Raw genomic sequence first — 26,026 nt, forward strand, 5'->3', positions numbered from 1 at the left:
AACTGACTAGTATAAAAGATCCCTTGATTCTTCTCCGCTGAAAAGGCTAAAACTGCTTTAAAGCACCTAATACAGACCTAATCGTGCTAGCAAAACCTGGGCCTTGAATCGTATGACAACTCCTGGAAACATCACATTTGGCTACGCCGGTACGACTGACATGCTGGTGATTGATTGTTAAACCAGTGCAAATATCGACTAACATATCAGACAATGAGAGTGAGTGTAGAATTTCAAAACAGTTGGTGTACGATAAATTTATCCCTTTTAATTCGGCATGAGTGTGGTGAACTGGCTGCCTGTTTACAAGAGCACGAATTGCTCGTCAAATGGAAGTCAAATGGAAGTCAGTTTGATAGGAACATTTGAATACCGCATACACAAAGGCAAATGAGAAGTATCTAGTTGCATCACCGAACCTAAAGTGTCACTTCACTGGGACACTGTAGGACGTTTGCGCATCGACAAAAAAGAACGGAGTGGTGCTTCCCCTAAGACCAACCTGCATATCGTAATCCAATGAAGTTCATTTATTCATTTACAAACAATCTCAGGAAATTACAGTGCAAAATGTTGTCATCGATAGTAATTTTGAATGCACCCAACGGGATGTGTATTCTATTGACATGTTTTTTCAATCCAGTAGAAATTCGAGTACGTTCTTGTTGAGTGTCCAGCTGGTGGTTTGGTTTAGACTTTTGTCACTCCACGCCTGCTAATCATAGGTGAACACGTTCAAAGCATTGGATTCTGAGACGTGTTGCGATGCCTGAGCAGCCAGTTCAGGAGATGGACTTAGCACAGTGAGCGGCTGGTACATGCAAATGACCTCCGACGAAATGCATTCGTCGACACCGACTTGACAAGGCCATTATCAATGACTCATCGCGCTAGGGCACACTCGAAAGTAAGCGAAATGCCGTATCGGTGGATTAATACTACTTTGGAGAATGCATGCAAGACTGTGCTGGTCATGCGAGGACCCGGCTGCAGTAAACCAGACATTCAAACTGAGGCTGGCTTTCGTAGCCCGTCCTCCAAGGCTCAGTTGGAAATTACAGGACATAAGGAGCTATTTCAAGCAGTCTTAAAATTCAGCCGACTTGGATGAGATCTGAAGTGCACACAAGGTCACAAGCACCAAGGTTTAAGCTAAGCATAGTGCACGCGAGAAAAAGTTCTGGAGCTCTGGTACCAATATGGTCCTAATGAACCTCACGAGGAGTACACGTTGTTTAGGCTCATTCCCATAAGTAACCGAGGGGGTCAGGACGATTTCTCAAATGTACATATTAGACCTGACCGTGAATAAAACCTGCCAAGGCGGCCAACCTAGAGTAGTAACGGCTTTTGACCAGGGCTTTCAAATTAGTAAGGTACGCCACATGATAGGTTGCCACGTTTCTGGGCAGCAGAAGATAAGACAACGTTGTACTCAAAATGAAGACTGATCGTGAACATCATATACTAAACTCGATACACTTCAGTCCACAGAAGAAGCGTCAGATAAAAAAAACCCGTTTACCTCCTACGGAAACAGTCGACCACCACTGTAGAGCAGCACTACTTTAGTACCATAAGGACAGCACCGTTATTCTTCTTAACTTCGATTCTAGATTCCAATCCAAATATACAAGTCGCATCAGCCCCATACTTTTAGGGTTGTCAGTAGTGGATAGAGCACTAAATTATGAGTGAATTTTCAAGAAGACCTTCCCTTCCCGAGTGGTGAAAATTGTTTTGTACTTACGCTGTGGATAAGAAGACATCCGCTAGTAGATGCACAGAAGACAAAGCTGATGTTCATTTTTTTTATCGAAGAGGTTTCTCTAACATTGGAACAGACTTTTAGGCATAGAATTCGTATAAAAGAACAACACTATTTCAAACCAATTTGTTGGTTAGGAAAGTTGAAGTACGGTTTAAAAACGTAGGCATGTGCACACGGACAGACGACATCAGTATGCTTGCTATTCTACCAGCTGAACAGATTTCAACCAGTCAACTGCAGCTCCATCTGACTCAGAACAATAGAGTACGTGTGGCGTGATCTGTTTGCGTATGTGGAATGTGGTCCTTAACCTGGTTCTTGGACTAATTTATCTAAGCCATGTGCTTTATGCTGTCATCAATTTCCCCGGAAATCAATTTCTAAGGACATGAGTACGTTATTGCGTAGCTTTCCGGTTTCCCACATCATGGAACAACCAGAATGTTTCGATATTAGCCAACCGATTATGCAATCTTATTCACTGACTGGGTATATCTCCTTCGTTTCCCAATTTTTGGTGACCGACACTGTGGGAGCTTTAGTCCATGGTTTATGGCTAATAAATTGAAATGAACTCCCGAAAAAGTACCTTTCTTTTTATTTAATAACAGATATTTTGCAAGTTGTATCCTGGTGACTCTCTCTATAATGGGAATTCGATGTGAAGATTACGTGGTGACGAGAATCTGGAGAGCATGCTTTTGCACTGCCTGAAAATACAGTGTTCACCTATGCGCCACGGCACAGGGAGACCGTGCCTCTGTGGTGGCTTCCAATTCGACTGTCTGTGGAAGAGACCACAGACATCGTGTGCGAAATGAGCCCTGTGTGTGCATCTCCCACAGATGAGGATTGTCACATACATTTACTTCCATGCGTATTAGATTTTACCGCGGACCTTCAAACCCAACTACTGATTTAGCTATCCATGGCCATGTATAAGTCAAGCTTGACATCGGAAACTCAACACCAGCAATCTCAAATAAATACCATAACATAGTTATCGATTAAAAGGTACGGTTGCAAGGAGTACAACAATTCATTAGCTTTGCTTTGCGATAAAAAAGCCACACTAGTGAGTGTTTTTAAAAGCACGATGTTCCAGGCCGTTCCATGAGAAAATAGTTTTCAACTGTGCCGCATCTGCGGAACATCCATCAGCAATTCTATACCTCTTCATCACAGCGACTCTTCCTTCCTGAAAAGCAGCCTTGTTTGTTCTCGAACTAGTTAGGTGGTCAGTTTAGCTAAGAAAGTTTAGTCCGTCTCACCAATTTTCGGTAGAGTATATGCAAAATACGAAAGTGCATAGATGGAGACGGTGAAGAAAAGAAGATGGTGAAGAAAACGAGTGGAAACACAACTGATAGGAGGGCCCTATTTCAGCTAAAAAGCGGCAGGGTTGAGTGACCTTCAGCACCAAGTAGAATACCGTTCACTGATGTCCAGACAAACTTTTATAGGGTAAATGAGTAGAAATATCTTATATCCTTTCACAACCTTGGGCGCGGCAATACACAAAAAATGGCCCGGAAAAACGGACAGATTTAGGTTGATTTCTTCAGGATACGTTCTCTAACACGATACAACTGGTGGGTCAGGGAGCTGAAGACCACAATTGGCTGGTGCTGAAGCCTTCGTATAACGTTATGAATACTAAAACCACCAGAGGCGAAGCCCCCGATAAGGAATACACAACAGTTCCTCAATGTCAGAAGTTGATGAAGAGACTGTCAGTAATACTGCAAACAGGCTTTACAGTCATGAACTATGAACCCGGGTTCCCGGCGCCTGCATTATTGATCGCTTGCTGAGGTGAAATAACAACGCTAGCATTTCTGCACTTGAAACAGTTCTCGGCATACGAAAAAGTAGTTCGATTCTCTTTGTTAACGTCAAGCGCCGGCGAAGGTTTATACTTCAGCAGAGCATAGCATAGCTAGTTCAGACACACGTATCAAAACATTTCGGCCTTGAGTTGGCTTGATGGTGTTTCGGACTTGGGCATCTTTGGGAAACTTTGGGACAACTATATTACATTAGATTTCAGCAAACAGCCGGATCAGCTGAGTTCAGGGGATAGTCAGCTGACACGACACACCCTACTGGAAGACAGACAGTCATTTGTGTGTTTCTTCGTTCAGTGAGAACCACATATAAGTAATTCCAAGTCATGCACACATTGTTTTCTTCCACCGATGACGGGGACGCTTTGGTTAAAGTACATGACTGACATAACTAGATATGAAGAAAAGATGCTACACAATTAGCTCATCGGAGGCGTCGTGATGAATTGAACATGCGGGTTGGTTTTGCATTCATAGTAAATCGTATCACATTAACTTTCAGGTCAGCTGGTGAGTAGTTTTTGCCTTATCTTGTGTTGTGACACACAAAACTCAAGGAACATGGTGCAAGATGTTCCAACAAGAAACTGAGTGTACACGTGCTACTCCGCAAAACTGGTGGTCGATTGTCGTACGCTGACTTTGTCACAGTGAACTGAATGACCAACGATTGTGTTCGGATGAACACAAGGAGCAACGAACAGAATAATAAATAACTCGTTCTGTCGAGAAAAAAAACATGATCTGACTATGGACCAATGATCACTCAACATCCTGAACCCATAACCGGTATAAATGATAAAATCTGTTTTGCTAAAACACCTTTTTGATGCTTTAGCTGCCTTGTCACCTGAAGGGAGCACGAAGACTGCGGTTCTGGCTAAAAACCTAAGTCTAGGCAGTAGCAGTAGAGAAGCAGAGGTTGGGTTAGAAGGACAGAACTTCCGGGCAGTAAATCACACCTTCAACACTGAGCTACCTTAGGCTCTTGATTCCAAACTGTCGGATAGAAACGTTCTTGTGAAACACGATGCCCATAATTCGTCGGTTGCAGACTCAATCCATGAATTCACGTCCATTATTCAGGTGACCGAAAATACATGTAATATACTGGTTCTCTTGCTGCATGCTTATGAAAGGATATATGCCTCTGATCCTCTTGGCCAGTGATGGTAACCAAATTCGAGGATGAGGATGGGCAGGATGGGTCCCGGTTTTTCTATTATTCCTGTCTGTGAGACCAACCCTACACTTATCACCTCAGTTTCCTTTCGTAAAGTATGGCATTTCATTTCTAGGGTTAGTCAAGCAATTTTTATATGTATAAGGCAAAATATGTGACTCATAATCGTGGCCCCTTCAATTACCATCAGTTATTCTTAAGCGATATGCAAATTAGATAGGTCTTTATTCGATTACGAACTGACGGATATTGGGTCTACTGAAGTCTCAGGTAGAGAGTTGTTAATGTGCAAAATTATAACTGGAAGCGTATGGGTTGCTGTATAGGTTGCCACGAGAGTAATTTGAATTGCGGTAACTGGGAAAATAGACGTAAAGGATGGGAAACAGTGACGGTTTGTTACAAAACTGAAACAAGAACAGCTGATCTGGGAAGCAAGCACGGAACACCCACCGTTCTAGTGAGTTTGTCACGTTCAAGGGACTGCACAACTATCGATTTGGTGAGTTTTCCGCCATCTCTCAATGTCAAAAGTCCACAACAACGTGAATGTGGGCTCCGTTTGGACCTTTGATACACGTTATTATCCGCTCAAATGCGCCTTTTTTCTAGCAAAATCTCGAATTTTCGAACAAAGGCCCACCCATGTGAACCACTTTAGGATTAGCCATTGGTCTATTGTTACTTCAGTCTACTGAGTTAATGCTAGAAACTGCTCATTATTGCCTAACGTACCTCATAAATGAAAATTCAGTGCTCCAATGCATCTTTTGAGGCAGTACACACGCACGGCTTGCTTCTAGGAGACCGCTCATGTGGGAACGTTTTTAGGCTTCACTGATTAATAGCTACCCAGTGAACAGCTGCACGTCATTTTCTCATGACAGATCTTCCACTCTGAGAGTAAAGCCTGATGAACACGGGGGTGGACATTGTTGAAATGGGACAAACTCCCTACGTCGTATTCCTTTGGCGTTAGCATACTGAGTTGAGGCTAGGTTCGTAAGTATGCAAAGTTCTCGATGTGATATGACTGGGAAGGGGAACTCGCGTCGAATTCAGCCGCTGGCCTCTGCACTGCCTCTACCAATGTCCAACACTTTGGTGTTAGTTCCCCATTCTATGGACTGGTGATCCATGTGGGTCATAACTGAACGATTGTTTTTTTTGCACAACGGGAGTTCCGACGAATAAAACAATCTGATCCTCATGCTTGCAGTTGAAACAAATTTAATGTGACCCATAGTTTGGCATCGGTTACTGTTTCCATGTGGTCAGGAGAACAGCTTTTCAGCTTTGAACATCTTCCCGTCCAGTGTCGACCACAATGCACCATGCTATTCATCTACCCGCGGTTCATTTCAGTGAGAAACGCATCTGATTTTTCATGAGAATGGAGGATACACTCCCATACTGGTTAGCTAACCTCCGAAATTATCAACCCCATTTTTGAATTCAGTTGTCCCAACAAGCAAACTATCAGTCAAGCTGCAGTTCATATAAACAAAGCTGACTCACTTTACATAGCGAACTGTGGTACGGCAGATGAGCATAGTATTCCGGTGCGATCTTGGCAAGCAGAGGAAGTGGGTTGACGGAATGGAGGGANGTGTTCCACGTGGTATCCCAAATTGTAAATCAGAGGATTCCACCAGCCGTAGTACGAGTGAGTGGCCTGCTGATCTGCGAATAGGTAGTGTTCGCTAATAAAGTGTCCGGTCATCGGATGCGGTCCAAGTCCCAAAAGCGTGCCAACACCAAGGTAGGCGAGCGCTTGAAAGCCCAGGAATCGAAGCACAACCAGATCGAACACCATCTGGACGAGAAAATTGACTAATTCCCAAACGGTGATTGGACGAGGTTGTTTGATGAAAGGTCGAAACGCGTACAGCAGGGGATGCAGACATAACCAAATAAAGCGGCAGATAGGGTGACTAAATAATTTTGCCTCAATACGTAATGGCATGTCGGCGTCAGCGTCCTCATGTCCAAGCCACCTAGAGCGGATAAAGATGACAAGTCCGGGAGGTACTAAAGTTCACCTGAACATGTACGGTGATGTAATATCCAGCATAAAATAAAATAATCTCCAATTTGGATTCGTACTAATGCCTATGAAGGAGAGAACAGTCCCACTGATAGGACAACCTTGGCTGATAAGCTCCGCTCACACCGGCCTCAGCGACCGCTAAAATTTCAAGGTGGTTGAGCGTGGCAACTTCGAAAACAAAGACAACATAGACGAATCACTTTTCGCTTGGGTCAGATCAGTTGTGACTTTTCAACACAAAGGTCAGCCATTAGGGCACTATTTCGCCAAGGATCCTACTGCCTAAATCTGGTAATGCATTGAAATTATGTTCGAAAACTGCTCGGGTGGGGAGTATTAAACATCCACTGAATAATGTGTCCAGCACCAAATGCTGTGTTGGTTGGGACATGTGCTGCGTATGCCGAACCATCGTTTACCAAAAAGAGTACTGTTTTCCATGCCCAATTCAGAGTGACGTAAACGGAGAGGTGGTCAACACTTGACTTGGCAGAGAAGTGTGAAGGAGATCACGAAAAGACTGGGTGATGTCGGTGCTACTCACACTCCAGAATGAGGACCGCGTGATCCTCATTGTGTCTGGTTGGAGACATTACAAGATATGGTTGCCAACCGATGTCAGTGGCGTTCTTGTGTGAATGTCTGGGGGTATAGGCACCTTGGAATGATTGTGGTAAGCTAGTACCAATTCCCTTCCCCGCCCACCTTTACTCTTCCCTTTACAATATGGCTTTCAGATAAATCATGGTTGTACGGCAGTGAAGCATCGGTGTTCAACAATGATGTCATGCTGTCGATGATGATGACGATTATCAGCTGTAAGAACCACGTACTTGTTATACAGGGATTATAGCTGCCACAGTTTGGTCCACTAATGATGTGGGTATCATTATCAAGCACAGATATGGTGACCGGGTGTATGCAACCTCCGTCCCAATGAAGATTCTAAACGCATTCACTGATGCTGCTTTACGTACTTGCTTTATGAGAAGTCCCTCTTGGGGAAAAAGTCGGTTCACAGTATAATGGTACAAATCACTGCTGCCGGTTTGTTAAATTTCTCCAAGTTGTACTTCAGAATCAGGGTTTCGATAGCGAAGCATTCTGATCATCCCGTGATGGCACCTGTATAACAGCCCATCTAACTCACCTCATCATCATGTTTGGTTTAACCACCTGTTCAAACACCTACTAATTCACTGATGTGAGCAATGAATGGAGGAAAACTGTCCGTATTTTTTCGTGTCCAAGAGCATGGTACCCCAGCCGATATCTGGATGCTTTGACGTTTGTGCTGAAATTCTGCCAACTACATTGCTAATAAACCAATGCAACTGTTGAAAATCACCACAATGTCTACCCCAGAGATGGATGAAAACAAGGACGCTTCGTAGTTGAAAGTGACACAAGTCAGAATAAAAACGACCGATAATGCAGTGGCAGCAAAACCACTGGACTCATCTGGAAGAAATTTTGGAATATGATAGGTTGGAAATTATTGGTCGAACCAATCAATGTCTGATCTGCAAGAGATATTTCGATGGGAATCCCTGGTGATTACACCCCTAAGTTGTCACCAACGGGTTTAGTTAGAAAGTTTTAACCTCATCCTACAGATGGTTTGTATAATGCAATCCGAATATGGCGGGTCGCAGGGTTTCTGCTTTGCTCGAATCATTTCCATTGTTACATTTTGTAACCCATAACTAAGGACTTGGCGAAAGTCCATGAAGCCTTTTGAAACAGCAGAGAAGGCTGTTCGGCGCGGACAGTGCACGGTGTTAGACTATTAGCAATTGCATGACCGTCCTCGTCTTACTTCCGTTCAGCCCGGAGGTGAAAGAGTAAATCAGCCAAAACTAGGGTTCATTTACCCTCCAAACTACGATAAAACATGAATCAGAGCTTGAATGAGCTTGTTTGATCTGAATAAACTTTTTTCTGTGTACGTAGCAAGACGCCTCAATATCTGAAATAACGGTTTGGATACGCCCGGAAATTTTCAGGCATGGGAATCAGGATTAGCTGATATAACATCAGCAGATGTAGAAGTGCGAAATACAATAAAGCTTTCAGGTAAGATACGACGCATATGCTTGATCTGAGGTCATTTGCGCTCACGCGCAGCTTATTGTGACATCGCAATCCCACAGACTGGTTTGTTTAGGCACCCTGACGCGTTCGATACCTGGGATTACATATCATCAGCAGGTGACGACACCCAAAGTGTAATAACATTCCACTTGTGAGTGCGCTCGGGCGGCGGATATCCAAACCAAATGAGAAGAACAATTTCCTAATGGGGAAAGCATGTCACCGGAATACGCATTCAAATGGACGAATCTAAACCGCTCATCTAAGAAACTATTTTACGCATCGTGTTGTAATGGGGCAGCAGTGGATGTCTCCCGACTGTTAATAGATAGATTAATCGTATTCATCGGAGTAGGATGCTCACAGTCCAGGAAGCGTCAATATGTACATTTCTATTGGAGAGCACAGAGTGATCCCTGTTACGGTTCGACCACGCATTGAGCAAACAATGAGATATGCGGACCGTTACAATATTCCATCCCCAGCTATGTTGCTCGATCCAGACTCCTAGCACGGCGGATAGTGAGAAGACGAAAAACCTCGGACACAAACTCTAATGATCCAAGAACACGCGATCATGGGAAAAAATGACAATGCATATATATATTCATAGTTCGACCTTAAAGATGCCGGAAGTTCGCTAGCACACATAAAAATACAGAGTTTTTTGGGGGGATATTGATATCCCCAACAAATCCCAACAGTGTTTAGGTGTTTTTTTAGTAGTCCAAGAAACTGCATCTAAATATCCAGAACGTTTTCTCAAAAGAAGATGCCAGTAGGATGCTCATCCCTGTCAAAAATAGCCTACCTTTTTTGGCAGTGTGTTCCACTGAAGTCAGTAAAAAGAAATCCTAATGAAGACCAAAATACTCCCACAGGTAAATGGGCAATCAAACTTAGGGTGGCTCGGTCCTGACGGCAGGAAAGATCGACAAATTCAGGGACTATTCGTTACAGTCACAGAAAGTTCCGAGTGAACTGAAATCCGAAAATCTCAGTGGATATCAGTTTACTCTGTTGCTCCATCCGACTGGGAACAAGATGTCATTTTGATTTCGCCAGTGTGCCATAATTTACCTAGGTACTAATTCGAACTTTCCAGGTGACCCCATACTGTTCAGTTTATCGAAATCTATTTGTGTTTTCATCGCGCTTGTAACTCGGGGTAGGAGAATACCTTATTGTCCTTCCCGAGTACTTCCTCAGATCTATATGGCTTGCTTTTACTAGCCTGAGTTGGTCTGCCTTCGGTGTCAAAATCAGTTCTGATATTTTCATCCAAGATGGCAGCAAAAAATTTCTAAAAGCAAAGGTATTTTATTCAGTAAAGTACACCATTTTGTCTTGATAACTTTGTTCAGTTTAGGATGAAAATGTGCGATAGAGTCTACTCAATACCTTCTGTGGTTGAGAGTAAAAAGACCGGTTTCAAATGTATAAACTAGGGAGCCAAACGTATGGCGATGATGAGTTTTTCTTGAAATTCCAGGTAGTACCTTGTTTTACGTTCACAAGACTGCGTTGGAGCTCGTGTTTTATGGAGGACTTTGGTAGAAAAAATGTTGAACACAATGCGTTGGAGACCTCCATGTGCCTTCTGGATTAGCTCAGTTTTTTCAGCCATTTTGTGGTTCTCAAGAATTATACGAGACCGGTTGGTGTAATTTTTCATTCGGAGTTCTATGGTGTTGATTGATCGAAAGAAAATTGCAACTACGAAAACTCTCCAAGAAATCAACCCGCAAAAAAATAGACCGACTTTTCTCAATTCACTTTGATACTGGTGGCCCTTCAAGATGTAAATGCACAGACGATATATGATCACAGCTTGCAAAAAAATTGGCAAAAACATTTTAAAAACAAATATGCTTATCTGAAAGGAATGAAAGCCACAGGTTCAAAGTGGTTTTGATTCACATCAAGTCGCGTTTTTACGGGCTGTAGAATTCGCTGAAATAGAACCCATAAAGCATACGGCCGAAGGAGAAATAAATAGCGGATGCAAAACGCGAGATTGTTGTCAGCGCTCAAACTTGCCGTGGGAAGATTGAATTCTTTACTCCAGTTTACTTCACAAAAAGCAGTCATCGTGATCATCAGAGACAACAACATCCATGTTGCCACTGATGTTTCACTGCCGCACAACCATAACGTTCACCTAATTATGTTTAAAGCCTTAGAGTGAAAAGAAGAGTAAAAAGCTGGCAAAACAGGAGACCTGTCATAAGCATTTTGAAATTCCTGCACCTTCAGGCGCTCAGTTGAAAAGCTGGAAGTAAACTGACAGCACAAATGCCCCTGACATGGATCATCCACCATTTCAGCCAAGCACAGACGTGATCATGGGAACCACATCCTGGAAGACATACAACACCAACTACACTTAGGCTCCTCGTAATATCTTTCGACCCATTTAGTCAAGTTATAGGTTGTCCACCTAGTGGTTTTCGACATCCTGGAAGAGGCACAGAGAACAACGCGCATCTCGGTAGACGCTGTTTCAACATACATAGCACAGACGAACCAGCTGATGGCGTTGGAGTAAATGGTGTTTCGGCATGCGTAGCACATGACCGAGCCATCATAGTCGATGGTGTTGGATGTTTTTCCGGATTGAGGTGCCTGCAGCACAACCGAACACCCGTTTTCTAATTACTTCGTTACTAACACGCTGACACCATCCAAGGGCAGCCACGCTTCTGAGGTATGGGTGACAAAAAATCTTTAGAAATCTCACATCGTATGCCCTCAGAAGTCATGTTTCAACAACCATACAGCAATACATCCTTTAACGTAGTATGGTACATTCGACCTTCGATACTCAGTAATGTGCCCTTTTGATGCCATGGATTTTTGGAAGTCTGGCACTTCATTCAGAGGCCCGGCAGACAGCTATATGTATAGGCTTCAAGGTTAGACGCGATAACAAAAGCCGCATGGATTTGTACGGCTTGTAGGTAGAAGCACACCCACTGTGAAATAGTTACGAGATTGCTGGGGTATCACCTGATTATTCACCCCAACATAAGCAGTGCAATAAGAGGAAGCACATTTGTAGTAATTTACTCAAGAGAAGTGTAGCGTTCCGCCACAAATTCAAGGAATTGCTAAAAGAGGCTAAAACAGTGGTAAAAATGAGCTCGTATTGATGCACACTGACATGCGATCTGCTCATAGTTATCAAAAGGCCTCTGCATATTTTATTCTCCCTGTCCTTGTAGATTTGTGTAAACACCAACAGCTTTCATGTGGGATCATCTTCGGCTGGGCTCAAGCCGCGGAGTGTACCGAACTGTAGTTGGCGAACTAGGCACAGTCGTTCACCGTCCAACCCAGTGTCAACGGTCAAATCGGTCTTGGATGCCAACGAAACGCATACTAGAAGTACTCATTCATCGTATCCCTAAGAAGGACACGAGAAGTAATTGTACACCGTTCGCGAACTGAGTGAGAAAACTGGCGGGGACGCTTAGATCCGTTACTCTTTTCCAAGGGGAAACAGCCTCCTGAAGTGATACTCTATAAGCCATTGTTTAGTCAAATATTGACTCGTGCAGTGGTAGGTGCGCTTGCAAACTGACGGTTCAGTTTAAATTACTTCGGCCGGATGGTAAAAACTGCAATCTGCATTCACTGGGTTTGAGATTTTCTGGATTCAACTTTCAGTGCTTATTCTTCATTTCCTGAGGAAGAACCGTTCGATCCAACCATGAAATGATTTCAATTTCACGAATAAACAGAACATTCATTGCCACTCAGCTTGCAGTTCAGAAAGATGCATCAGGATACCTCATAAGGCACTTTAAATTGCGAAAGTCAAGCTGGTGGTGCATTCACACTAGCTTCGAGGCAATGCTATCCAAGGCTCATAGAAATCGCTCGTGCGAACCCGGACGTCCGAACAAACTTTAATTTCCAGTGTATCGTCGACAAATATCACAAGAAAAACACCAAAGAAACCCGTTCTCAGTAATACATCTTCTGGCCGAGATGAAACCGAACATAACTGAACCAGTCTCAGCGAAATTAATTTGTCGAGTATGCGCGCTAGTCGGATTAAAATCTACCCAACATAGTTAACTGCCAGGTGCAGTTAACAAGATGTCCAAGCCAAGCCAAACGCGGGAAGACGTCGAGATAACAGAAAAAGTGCAAATCTATCCTAAGCCGCTTAGGCAATGGGGAGCTTAAGATGAACAAATCGAACTCATTTCGTTAATCAAAGCGTCCACTTTGGTCTCCACCTCGGCTTTGGAAAATATTCTGAACCAGTGAGATAAAAAACAGTGAATTTTGATTCACCCTATACTAAGACATCGTAGTTGCGTTGGTATCGACCGTTCAGGCAGAATTTTTAGTTGACGGTGAGGATGGGCGAAGGTGTGGTAAACTTGATGGCTGCCCCACCTAATGGACATCCCTGAGGGCATATAACAGCTCGGTTCGTGGGCTCATGGCAAGCGTCTTGGTTAATATTTCAATCTGGTCGATACTAATTTAAATGATAGTATTCAGAATTCTCAGTGTCTATATATGATGTCTACGCTGTTCCTTCGGCCACTATTTAACGGGTGGTGACCTGGGGATCACGAGTTGTGAGTCGGTATACATTATTGGGCGGGGCACAAGTGAGACACGCGATGTGTTAAGCGACGTTAACATTAGGCTGCGCGTTTGTTTCCTCTCTCCTCTTGCAGATGAGTGATAGTCTTCTTCAGCCACTCATTCTATGAAGTCCAAATTTTTCCATATCGACCCAGTTCATTTAATTGCCATGGCCTAATGTACCAATATATTTCTGAGTTTCACCAGATTCATTTTTAAGCTAAGTTGCTCTCTTTGTACATCTCTTCGACAGAGAATACCTTGACACGATCGCTCTGGCCTGTCATCATGGCGTCCAACCTTGATCACAGTAGTATGATCAGGAACACGTTGAAAGTACGGAAATGATCGTACTGCTCATTGCGCGAAACAGAGAATAAATGGGTATCCGAACGGACAGCTCCACCAGAAAGCCGCGATTATGCGGGGAATTAAGACTGTTAAGTGAAGGAATCACTAAGCATATGATTGTTCTCCTTTCAAACTGACTGAAGCTGCGTTCTAGCTTGGAGAAGGTAACTGCTATCCTTACAGGACATTAGTTAAAGCGAAAGACAGTAAGGTGAAATCTCAGCATGCCAGCAGCTAATGAACTTAGATTCCGCTGTGCAGTACGGATCGTTTGAACCCAGGTTTGATAAAGAAAGCTTGCTCTATCAATATCTGTATATGAAATATCNATTAATATAATGTACTTTGCTTTAGTAGTTTTCTGAAAAACTTCTTCCATTTGTTCTCCTTGCTCTGTTTCCCGAGATAACCTTTTACAAACAAGAGCGTGTGGGGAAAAACACTGTTTTCTTTGGAAGGCGGTTATCTGGTACGTATATTAGATACTTCGAATACCTTAAATTCATAAGATTGACCTGCTGGTCTGGTGAATCCGACACCTTACGACCGATTTCCATAAAGACATCTTGTTGCAAACGAACGCTTTCCATATCATGAAAATGGTGGTAAAACGCCTGGAGACTTCTGACACCTTAAAACAAAGGATGCCAAATTGCACAGCCATAGAGTGACTCCACAGTGTAGTTTGTTGGAGAAGGCCCTTTAACCGAACTGAAACTGGTTTCTAGTGCCAAAGACGATGATGATGCGTGCGTCAACATCACCTGTTGACAAGTAGTTGACAAGTGCGCCTCTCAACAAACTCTATCGTTTGATTCTGAAGTTTGATATGGGCACATTAGAATTGACAGTTTGAAACGACGTTCATCAGATCGACTTTTCGTATGCAGAGTGGTCATTTAGTCACCATGTCCCGAAAGTTTCACAGGCGTTGCTTGGAAGAATCCTTATCAGAGTGAACACGTAAGGACTGAAAAGCATGTTCGCTTTGAGGAACGATCTAGTCCTGAGGATTTCATTATTTGGTTGGTATGGTACAGGCTTTGTTCAACATTAATTCGAATGATGATAGCAACTTGATTTAGCAATATGAGCAACCAATAGTTCAGTATATCCGAGAGAACAATAACTGTAGAGATCCGGTGATTTGAATAATTCTGAAATAAGCCACCACATCGATCCGATTAAGGACGGTTGCTAATGGTAACATTATAACCATCAGTCAAATGTGCGCAAAAAAAGCACATTGGTATAATTCGAATGGCGGTTAGCAAACACATAAAAAACCAACCTGTGGTGCGCCTGATGGTACTTCTTATACGAGATCGCCAACGGAACGGCCATGGGCAAATTGCAGAACAAAGATAAGACCCTGTTTGCTGTGCCGTATTTGTGTCCGAAAGCCAAATTGTGCCCGACTTCGTGAATCGCACAGCCCAGCGAATGATTCACCGTCCCACTCACCACGTAGGTAAGCACAAGCCAAACGAACCAATTTGGCTGATAGATTGAGATAAGTGTGGCCATGAAAATTTGAAAGATCACCTCTGCTGTGATATACAAGGCAACACGTGGATCGGGTCCCATAAGGGTTTTGATTTGGGGATACTTGGACAGTATTTCCTGGGGGAATAAACAAACGGGTCATTTTACTGGGTTTGGTAAATTTGTCGAAAGCTGAGGTTTAGCCGATTCTTTTTTTAGTTCGTTTGTAGAATCTGAGTCCATCTCTCCCAGTTGTCATTTTCTCATTTATTATACAAACGGAACAAATACACGAACACCCATACCATTTGAAATGAATTGCACTCATTCACTGCAATTTAAACTAGAATTCGAATTCGATATACACGCAGCAAATAGGGAAAGCTCGGAGATAAACAGAACACGCGAGAAATTCGGTTAGAATATTATGGAACAGAACCAAATAGGTGGTGAAATCATAAAGTTTGTTAAATTTAATAGATTTTTTTTTCATTGTCTGAAGAGACCTTACTATGAAATTCCCAGAATCTAAACAGAGAACTTTTGACTCCCATGTACACACAGTAAGTGGGATTCATGTGAGTGTGACCCCTAATCACGCTCACTTGATTCTGTTGATTGGTCATTTTGTCGGTCAACAATACTGTCACGCAACTGGGGTGAATAGGCAACCTGAGACAACGTTGGCTCAGACATCGTGAAAGATATTGGGCGCCATATGTATAATAATTAGCCAAGTTTTTGGAATTCCGACCGGGTGAAATAGGGTGTGTCTTTATTCCGAACGTGTCGGTTGCCATGATCAACCTTTGTGAAGAGTTTTTACAAGTAGTCGAATACACGCAAATAAAACTAGACTGTGTTAGTCATAGTGGGTTCTGATAAATTTACCTGGTGCCTTTAGCTACATGGTGAGTGAACTTCCGGTCACAGAAGACACGCCAGATTTCCACCTGATGTGCATTAGAGCATAAACAGTACGTCCAAATCTGTGACTCACGTAGGCTTCAGTATATATTCAAACCATACTTGTAGGTTTCATTAACCTAGGTCCTAGAAACTAAAACGCATTGAACCTTTGTCAACCGCAATGATGAGGTGCCTTCTATCCATCCGGATTGATCTAACCGTAGACTTAACTAGACACATCATATAATTGCCAGGTATGAGGCTGAACAGTGATCTCCGAAAAGAGATTCCAATACGTCCTCGTCAGTCACTATTGACACAGGTTACCATCGGGAGGAACAAACAACTGCTTTCTTACTCATCGCAAACTAGAAGCTTAGGTTAACGGTTAAGCCAGTCCAGATCTTAGGTGATTGACAGTCACGGCAATTGGCATGCACTTCATTCGGTCCTAGCAAATCGCCAATCCTCATCTGAATAACTAACTGAATCAGCTAGGTTCCCGGTGAGTCTTCCTACAAAGCGAAATTGATATGCAAATGGGGGTGTTTATCGAGGTGTTCAATTTGGGTTCAAGTAGAACATAAGGTTCATGGAAACTCGGGGACTGCATCTACCTGATGTGCCCCAAGAAGGGTGAAACCCCTCATGGGCTGTCTAAGAATCCATCTTATTCACTAATCTCATATCTGTTCACAGTCACTAAAATTTTGAGGGAAATGGTATTTTTTGGAATAGTAAGTCCTGTATCTTTAGGTTAGAATAAATTCGATCATGTTGATTTCAGCGTGTAGGATCCTTCCCAAAGCCCGTGTCTGAGTTGCACGCCTTTCGGCCAAGCAACCCCAACAAAACGACCTGTGTTGAAGGACAAACAAACAAAATACACTCGTCAACAACATTTATTCTTTGTACTGCACGTTTTCCTGTACGCTTTGCACAAAAGTCTTCCGAGAGTAGGACAGACCTTCTCTTCGCCCTTGATTAACAAAAATATTCAAAAAGTCTTCCAGTCATACAGCCACTGTTGGCGCTTTCATAAATGTGGAACAGTAAAATGTAGCGAATGAAAATCGGCGCGTGTGCTCACTTATGGAGGGTATTCAGTATTTAAAGGCGTGGGAATCAATATGTGAACCCTAAACAATTTCTAAAGAACCTTTTAGGAGAACAAAATCCATTTTCATAAGTCTTTAATCACATTTTCGCCACGACCACACAGCAAAAAAAGCAGTTCACTCTATCAGCAGCTTCTAAACGGATGAAAAACTGAATCACTCTTTTCATTCTGGTTTTTCTTATCTTTTCCTGATCTCTCTTTTCAAAGTTGAATTTTCTCTTGGACAGGTTTACCGTGCACCGAATCGCTTGCTAAAGTGAACATTTCTTGGCGCGACCCTGTGGAGAGAAATTTGAGCAAAAACCACAGCAAGCTTCGACCTGAAGGGCAAGCACGCTGGCCCATAGGTGGCTGTACTTGTGCCCTCCATCAAATACCACTGTGAGGTGGGATATTTTGGTAGGACTATCAGGTTATTGACAGGAAGGTCCAAGAATACCACCTAGCCTAGTTCGGAGGAAGTCTGGCAGTGTTTTGAAAGATATTGTGACCCATTTTGTCGACTAAATAAACACGAGTTCTTCCCTCAAATTCATCTCCTAGGTCCCGAAAAATCAGCCAAAGACCGCGGAACAGTACCTTCTGATACATCTGAGTCCATTGTCATCATGGTGTGAAACCCCGTTCTATCCGCTTAACAGGGATACGCACATGTATATGGGATTCACTCTGAAGCAGAGTCTGGACGCTTGATTGGAATTGCAGTATAGTCTGATACTCAACTCCAGTAATGTTGAGATTTTATGCTGACCGTTGTGTGAAACTGATAATCCGACCTACATTAAATTATGTGCATTTTAAGTGAAATTTTAAGTGTATTGACCCGAGGAACCGTTAACTCGCGCGTCTGTTCATCAACACATCAAAATCTAAGAGGTAATTTCGGGTAAAACAAACATACTTAACAATAAGAACCACTTGCTCAATAGTGGCACAAGATCCAATTAGTATCACTTTGATGATGTAGACTAAGCGGATGTACGAAACACGTCACTGTTTGGGTCATCTGCTTTATGCCTGTTCTTGTAAACCCACTAGATTCCGATTCAGTTCCAGTGCGGACAGGAATACTGCGGACAACATGTGTCGCTGCTTTCACCATGCACAAAACTTTTGGCTGCTTTACACTGTACCTCCTCTGCCTTGAATCAATAAATAATATGAGAAATTTTCAACTCTGGAATTTATATTCCAAAAAGAAGTCAACCAATACAGAAAAACCAACAAGCTGTGTACAGCTGTTTCAGTTTCGCAGTAGATTGTACCTAATAATCCGCGTCTCAGGAAACTTAAGTTAGATTCATACTTGCGAAAATTCCGGACAGAAATAAGCTAAGGGCGGCAGATCTGTATCATCATTAGTTTGCACTTGGGTTCTACAGTACTATACTTACTACTGTACTATGCTATACTATGCTATACTACACTACAATATACTATACTATAGTACTTAGAGTACTATTCACCTTTTAACGGTAGGGTTCGTTGGTTCTTTTGAAGCATTAAAAAGCCCATAAATAGGTTTTAGTACGTGGCGTCATTTGAATGTCGATAGTGCATAAAAAACTTCAGTTAAATCGAAAAAAATTTGTAAAGTGATTGGAGCACTGATAAACTACTGGATGTACAGTACTTTCGACTACGCAATATCACCAAAACAATCGGTATTTGAGTCCATCGGAGGGATGGTTTATGGAATCCAACTCTTGCAGACGGCATGGGATACCGAGGCTAAGCCCGGCGACTTACGTTCTACCTTCCGTTCTCAAGTTAGTCATCATGTGTTGCCATCTTACGGACAGTTCGTAACCAAAAAGCCCCCATACAAAGAACAAAATCAGGGAGACGTAACTGGTGTGGTAGTTAACCGAACTCGGCTCACCACCGCTCCCCACCAGTTTGATGAATACATACTTTCGCTCTCTCTCTCTCTCTCTCTCTCTCTGCTATTCCTTTGCGGCTAGGCCTGAATGGGTGAAGTACACACAGACAAAACTAATCACGTTGTGTCTACCGCACACGTGGACGCGCAACTAGTCAAGCTGGATTTCCCAACCTGTCCCACTAAACCTTACGGGTCGAATGAGTAGTTTCGTTGCTATGGTACTTTCTAGCATACCTACCCCGAGACATATAGCTTGCAGCTTTAAAACTACACCATTGATTTCGTTCGCCTCAACGGCGGAGAACACACACATCGTTCCATCATGAATAAAGTTTGCTTTTTTTATCATGCCAATTAACAGGAGAGTTTAGTATAACCCAGACAATGGTGCTGATTCGATTAAACTAACACAGTAGCGCTAACGAAGAAATTTGTTTGCTCCGTTCATTGTTTCAAAGAATGAAAGCGCTATAAACGGTGATGAGATGAGTGGTGCTCATCATCACACTATACCACTATACCATCACACTATACAAATTATGGTAGTCGTAAGGATGTTAGCATTTCAAGCCATCTGGATCTACTTCACCATCCTACCGGAAACACAAGAGTATATGAGCTCGGGATCCATTCTAAAGAGATCGTCAACACCCAGTGCACTTAACCCGAATATGATGCACTGAACTGCTCGATCGATCATTGTATATCAGGCCGCTGTAACTATCTGCTGTTGAATGTTCCACAATATCCCTCGCGTTTTTCGTATACAGTCAGTCTTTTCAATGATTGCGATGTTTTTCATCACGAGGTCTTCTGAGAAAAAATGCCTTCAGGGTGCTCCTGTGGATTCAACACGTACGTCTGGTCTGACCAGAAGGAGATCAGATCAAACCACTGCAGAACTGATTAGCCTACGTATAGGTTATTTTTTCGAGATATTACGGTAGAATGTGGAGCGATTTATCGACCTAAATGCACCTTGAAAGTTGATGAACCACTGACATTGGAAACAGAATGCCGAAGGACGACTGTGGTCTCATCAGACCAGTCGCCGATTACCGATAAAACAAGGAAGGAATGCATTATGTTGTCCCACCGGAATAACAGAGGTCAGCGATTGGGGCACGAGAGAAACTTCCCAGAATTATGCGCGTTTTCGTAAGAGTCCCATTTGATTCATCCAACCACAATGAATTGATGGTGCCCATATTCAAAAAAGATACCCATAGTTACTGTGGCAGTCACCGGGTGATTAGCATGGTTTCCATTTTTACTAGACCCATTGATTCGACTATTTGATGCCATCTTACGAAAACAGGTAAACCACATACCCAAGTTCCGTCATCGACACACACACACACATCAGCTCAAAATTCTTCGTGTTCTCATTGTCGATCGATTCGTTCGTCCAAACATTCGTGCGATACGGCATGCTCAAAAAGTTCATGAGCATCACGTGCTGCTCTTGTTCACACAATTGTAGACGCTTGAGTGTGCATGAGAGGCCCTCGTGAAGCTTCCCCACAGGCAATGGTCCAACAAGGATGCCCAATTTATCCATTTACGTTTAGGTTCATCAATCCTTGTCGGTCGAAACTGAGTCCGAAACCCCCGTGTTTGTTTGTGCCTGAAACTCGTCGATCTGAACTGAGCAGGCACTGTCTTCATTTTTGAGAGCATTAAGCGCAAGCATTACAGGAAATGTTAGTCAAAGTGACCTGGTCCTTTGGCATGCGTTTTTTACCACAAAATACACAGTTATGTTGCAGGATGAATAACCTTTGAACATGTCACCGAGAATTCAAGAAAATAAACTATAAGTTACGGAACATCACCGTATTAGCTCCGACGGTAGTGTGACCGACAACGTAAAGCACGAATATAGAGATTCAGGATTGGGTTTGCCGACTTGTTTCACTTGTGGTCTCAAAAAACATCAGTTTCATGGGGCACGCGTACCAGACAAAAGTTCGGACTGAACTGTTGTACGGTTATGGGATACGGTCATTTCTAGTAAAGCAACCAACGATGTCACGGAACTACAGATGGAAGCTGATGGTAATGCAATCAAAGGATACGCCGGAGCACTGCTAGCTAAGGTGGCTGGGCCATGCCGAATTGCCGCTTGTCGAGACAAGAGCTATATCCATGCACCATTCGGGGTAGCGGAAACCTAGAGGTGGAGAGAATCTAACATGCCAGAAGAGAATTAGGGATGTTGCAAAACCTTGGTGTCGTGTGTGCTGTTCGGCTTTCAAAATGGGGTCCACTTGACCATCTGTGGGTCTAACCGGAAATATTGAACAATATGGGGGCTAACCAGTATCAATGGCAAAAACGCTGTCAGTTCCTTTCCAGATTGTCTGACTAAGTGTCAGGGATGTGGGTACCTTGGGCCTTTGTGATAGACTATTCCAAACCCCCCTCCGTGTTTTGTTTTTGTTTTTCGTTCTTTTCATTATAGTCCTCCTCTACTGTTGCTGTTTCTAATGACGGTAATGGTGATGATGGTACCATAAAGCTGGCTGCCGCATTCTGATCATCAGGGCTTTTGAAAAATGTAAAGATTATTGAACTGCGATCCCCGATCAATTCTCTAAATGTGGCTTTGAGTTCGAACCCATGCACTATTTCATGAACCAACTAGGATTATGTGGTAGAAGCCAGTAAGACATCAACAACACTTTTCTGAAGCTGTAATTTCCAGAAGACGTGTTCATGAGGATGCGGCAGCCGAAACCATGAGCACAGAAAGCTATTGCACAATCGATTCGGCAGACATGGACAGTTCTCTTCAAACATCCAAATATAACGATCACAACTCACACAATAGCCATAGTTAGCAAACTCCGGCTTTGCCAACCCAAAACTTTGCCCTTGAAATCAAGGGCAGTTCTAGAAAGACTGATTTTAACAGAAGATTCAAAGAGGCGCTTGAAATTTTCCCTCATCGAGCCTCTTACTTAAAGACGCATGCACCAGAGTTACTAAACCCGATAAGATGTAGCAAAAATTTCCGTAAAACAAGGGTTTTGGATAGTCTCAGATGTGTGTGATTATTTAACCTCATTTCACGGTTCACCGATGAACAGGCGTATTTAGTTCACGAAAGCGGTTTCAGCTGATGTCCACTGAGGACTTTGATCCATAAACAAAGTACGTTCTATCGTTATTCGGCAAAAAATCATCCCAGAGTTTCCATATATCCCTAAACTTTTATCACAACTTTTTTCATCAAATTTTTAAAACACACACGTCCCAGCATTCAATGAAGAAACCTGATTTTCGGCCTTGGCGGAGAATTCCGTTAGAACTGCGTCAGAGAACGGAAGGATTTGGGTGACAACCAACCGAAAACCGATGCACCACCTGTTGCTGCTGTCAGAACAGTTATGTGAACGATAAGTTTTGTGATCATGTTACTCGAAGCACAGCAACTTTTAGTGTTTTTGGAGGCTAAAAATGCATTCCCAATATACATCCATTTCACCCACTCATGGGGACGCTAAGCAAAACATAGGCTGCTCGTGGCTTTTCCGTAACCACTAGGATTATTTGGTTAGCACAAGCCTTAAGTCATACACGAGTTGTTGAGATAGGTAGACCACGGTTTAACATGGCCTGACGGACGTTATAAGGCTTTATGGATTAATCATAACGAGTCAAAAGATTCAAAATTGTCTGCTTTATTAGTTTTCAAAATAGAGCCATCGAAGATTCATTCCTTTTATTACCCAACACATTCTGGGAAGAAGCTAAAAACTCTTTTAGCTATGAAGCCATTTCGGTACCTAGCTGTCGTGCCACGCGAAGGAAGCACAGGGGATAGCATACTGACAAGTTGCGCAAGCCTAGACAAGGGAAGTCGAGAGGTATGGGTCGGTTTCGAACCACGGACCTTCCTGTCAGTAAATTTGCGCCCCAACTACTGAGCGCGAAGACAAAGGAAATCAGTTTAGGCTGTAAAATCAAAAAGTTCTCTAAATTTGGCTTATCCTTGACAAAACTCATCATCAACCTCCAGTGCCATTCCGGTTGATGGCTAAAGACTGTACCACTAGTGTCTGGTTATGAGTCACTCATACTACCACTTGATCACTGATGGCTGAATAACAGTGTTCAACCACTGTCGGTGAAGGCTTCAAATTGCTGTAGAGGTTAGCAAAATTCGCCCAGCTGATGGTTCTATTGTACTAGTAAATTTGTGATTTTCGCTTGTAGCGATCTGCAGCCTGGATCAATTTCTACACACTAGTTAGTTCATCTGGTAGGGAAGTGCCAAAGCACAAGAGAAAATGTTTTGAAAACTGGTGAAAAGCTAATTGTATGAATAACGCAGAACCAAAGAGTACCTGGAAAGCTTTGCGTAGTTAGTCTCTGCTAAGCGCTTTGACTATTTTCACAGAAACTGTCAACTCAGAGTCACGGACACTCATGGCAACGAACATGCAGTCACAATAGTTAATACACGCCTATTTAACTACTACTTCAGGGGAGAACAGGGGGATAAACTACTGAGTTCTTGCCCCGTACACCGGAGAGAATTACCATCCTGGGTGAAATGATGAGCTTTCTAGGACAGATCGTACCAAGAGCTTCTCTGGCTCCAGGCACTGGTTCCTCAATTTGACCAAAAGACCTCATCCTGAGAAGAATCACTGCTGTGGAGGAACCTGCAATACTAATATGCCAACAGCTATTGCTTGAAAGCCACCGTACTATTACTTCAGGAAAACCACCGAAATATACCACGCCAATAGAGACACATTGAGTAACAAAATGCCATGAGATGCCAAATTGATGTTAGCGTGCAAAATACAACCCTTTCGTACTCACTTGTCGTCGCTTTGTATGTGGTTCCTCATCGTATACCCACTCATCCTCATCATGAGTTATACGAAATGCATAGGTCACGCCCTTGAAAAAAGTCAAGCCGGGGATTCGACCCGATGTACCCTAAAACAAAAATAAAAATAAAAATATCGCGCGCAGCCAGACGAGAAAAAATGACCGACATGGCCAAAACAAGGGGACAGATCGGCAATCGCCAACATTGCGTAAGCTTTTACTGTTTTTAGTTGGCAGGTGGTGTAGTGGCCTTTAGTCAAGTTCTACAGCAGTTCTCCAGTGGCTACTCGTAACCTGCCTGTACGTCTGTTTGTACAATAAAATATTCATACATAGAGTCACGGCATCCTATAGAATGGGCTAGTTTGAAAGCCCTTGACAGTAAAATTCACTGTGATGGATGGATTCTCAGTGAAGACCAACAAAAATACTGGACTGAGTGTTTGAAAATATGGAACTTTACTCAGTAAGTGCAATGCGCACAAAAATTTCAACTCATCCGACCGTAGATCAGTCGATTAGCAATGCAACACCAGATCCGCTCAATGAGCATACCCTTTATTTTAGACCAAGCTGGCGAACCCATTTGACTTATGTTCATCCAGTCAGTGGTCATTTGGAAGTTAATTTAGGCTGTAAATTATTAATTGCCATAGCAGTGTCTTGTTTCGGGTGCTCACGTTTGACAAAAGGATACTGGGATAGAAATCCCTAATACACAGTTGCTAGAAGGTTTCTGATGTCTAGTGAGCTGTTCTCGAATGAGGTGACATAAGAGGAAGCACTAGCTCCGTTTTCAAACATTGCACAATGTCAATAGAAAATGATGATTAAGACTTCAGTTGGCCTTTTGGTGTCGATGATACTATTGATATTACTGAGTCCGATAGCAATAGCGACGACAAAAACAGACAACACTGAAAAAGTTAACAGCTGCTGTCCGTAAAAAATGGCACGGAAGGAATCTGGTAATGTTTGTGAATGTTCAGAAATGTATACAATTTTGGAAAATTTGTTAAGGCCTGCAGATGGGAGAAATCTACTTGAGTGGGCGATTTCAGACCGCATGACGACATAATTCTCCACGTTCAGTTTTTCTGGCTAATTTTCACCCGCAGTCTGCTAGAGCTGGGTCGGTCGCCTCTGAAAGGCGTCACTACTTCAACATACGTTTGTGTGCTTTCAAAAATGCTGAAATAGCTTAGTGTGACGTTTTGCTATGGCACGTGAGAAGTCCACGCCTTGTTCGAGGAGTTACATATCACTAAACGGGTAACGCTGAGTACCAGCTATTTACTTCTTTCTTGGAAGAGTATTGACTGATCAATACTAATGCATTTGAAAGCTGCCGTTTTTTTGTTACCATAGTGGAGATTGTTTATCTGTGTATCTGAATAATTTATCCCTGAGTGGTTATAGTGAGTAGAAAAATGTGGCACCCAACTCATGTTGCTTTCAAACGGTGAACGCCGCAACCAAATTCTGCGAACTGTTGTGCGGTAACTCCATATGAGGGCTGGGCGTAAAAACCATGAAGGTCGGAAATAGATTTTGCGGTTCTGTAGCCTGCATGTCTTCAGTAACGCATTTATGTTCATTTTGACGGTGGCCCAAGATGTCTAACACTTCAGCGTGTGTTATGAGATGTATCCAAAACAAAATACATCAGCTATCATGAAATAGCCGCGAGATATCTACGGTTTCACCCAAATGCGGTCCTTGTGAAATGCATACACTCTTCTCCTGAAATGAATCCCTGCAGCTGACGCAATATTGTGATCACTGATTATTTCGTAGAAGACTCCAGGTTTATTACAGTATCTGCCTTCTTGTGACAAACCGGGTTAATATCAAAAAACCTGACCCGGTTCCTAA

General features: G+C 42.8%; 1 protein-coding gene across 1 annotated transcript in view; it reads right to left on the bottom strand.

Annotated features, from left to right (window-relative positions):
* T265_07974 (hypothetical protein) overlaps nucleotides 1-26,026 on the bottom strand; it is a gene marked incomplete at both ends in the record, with an annotated part of 41,476 nt that overhangs the window by 4,428 nt on the left and 11,022 nt on the right. Inside the window, 3 exons of the mRNA XM_009173651.1 lie at nucleotides 6,321-6,798; nucleotides 15,196-15,527; nucleotides 24,140-24,259. Coding sequence (XP_009171915.1) covers nucleotides 6,321-6,798; nucleotides 15,196-15,527; nucleotides 24,140-24,259 — 930 coding nt within the window. The remainder of the gene's footprint in view (nucleotides 1-6,320; nucleotides 6,799-15,195; nucleotides 15,528-24,139; nucleotides 24,260-26,026) is intronic.

This window comes from Opisthorchis viverrini (genome assembly GCF_000715545.1).
Source record: "Opisthorchis viverrini unplaced genomic scaffold opera_v5_192, whole genome shotgun sequence".
Classification (NCBI taxonomy): Eukaryota; Metazoa; Platyhelminthes; class Trematoda; order Opisthorchiida; family Opisthorchiidae; genus Opisthorchis; species Opisthorchis viverrini.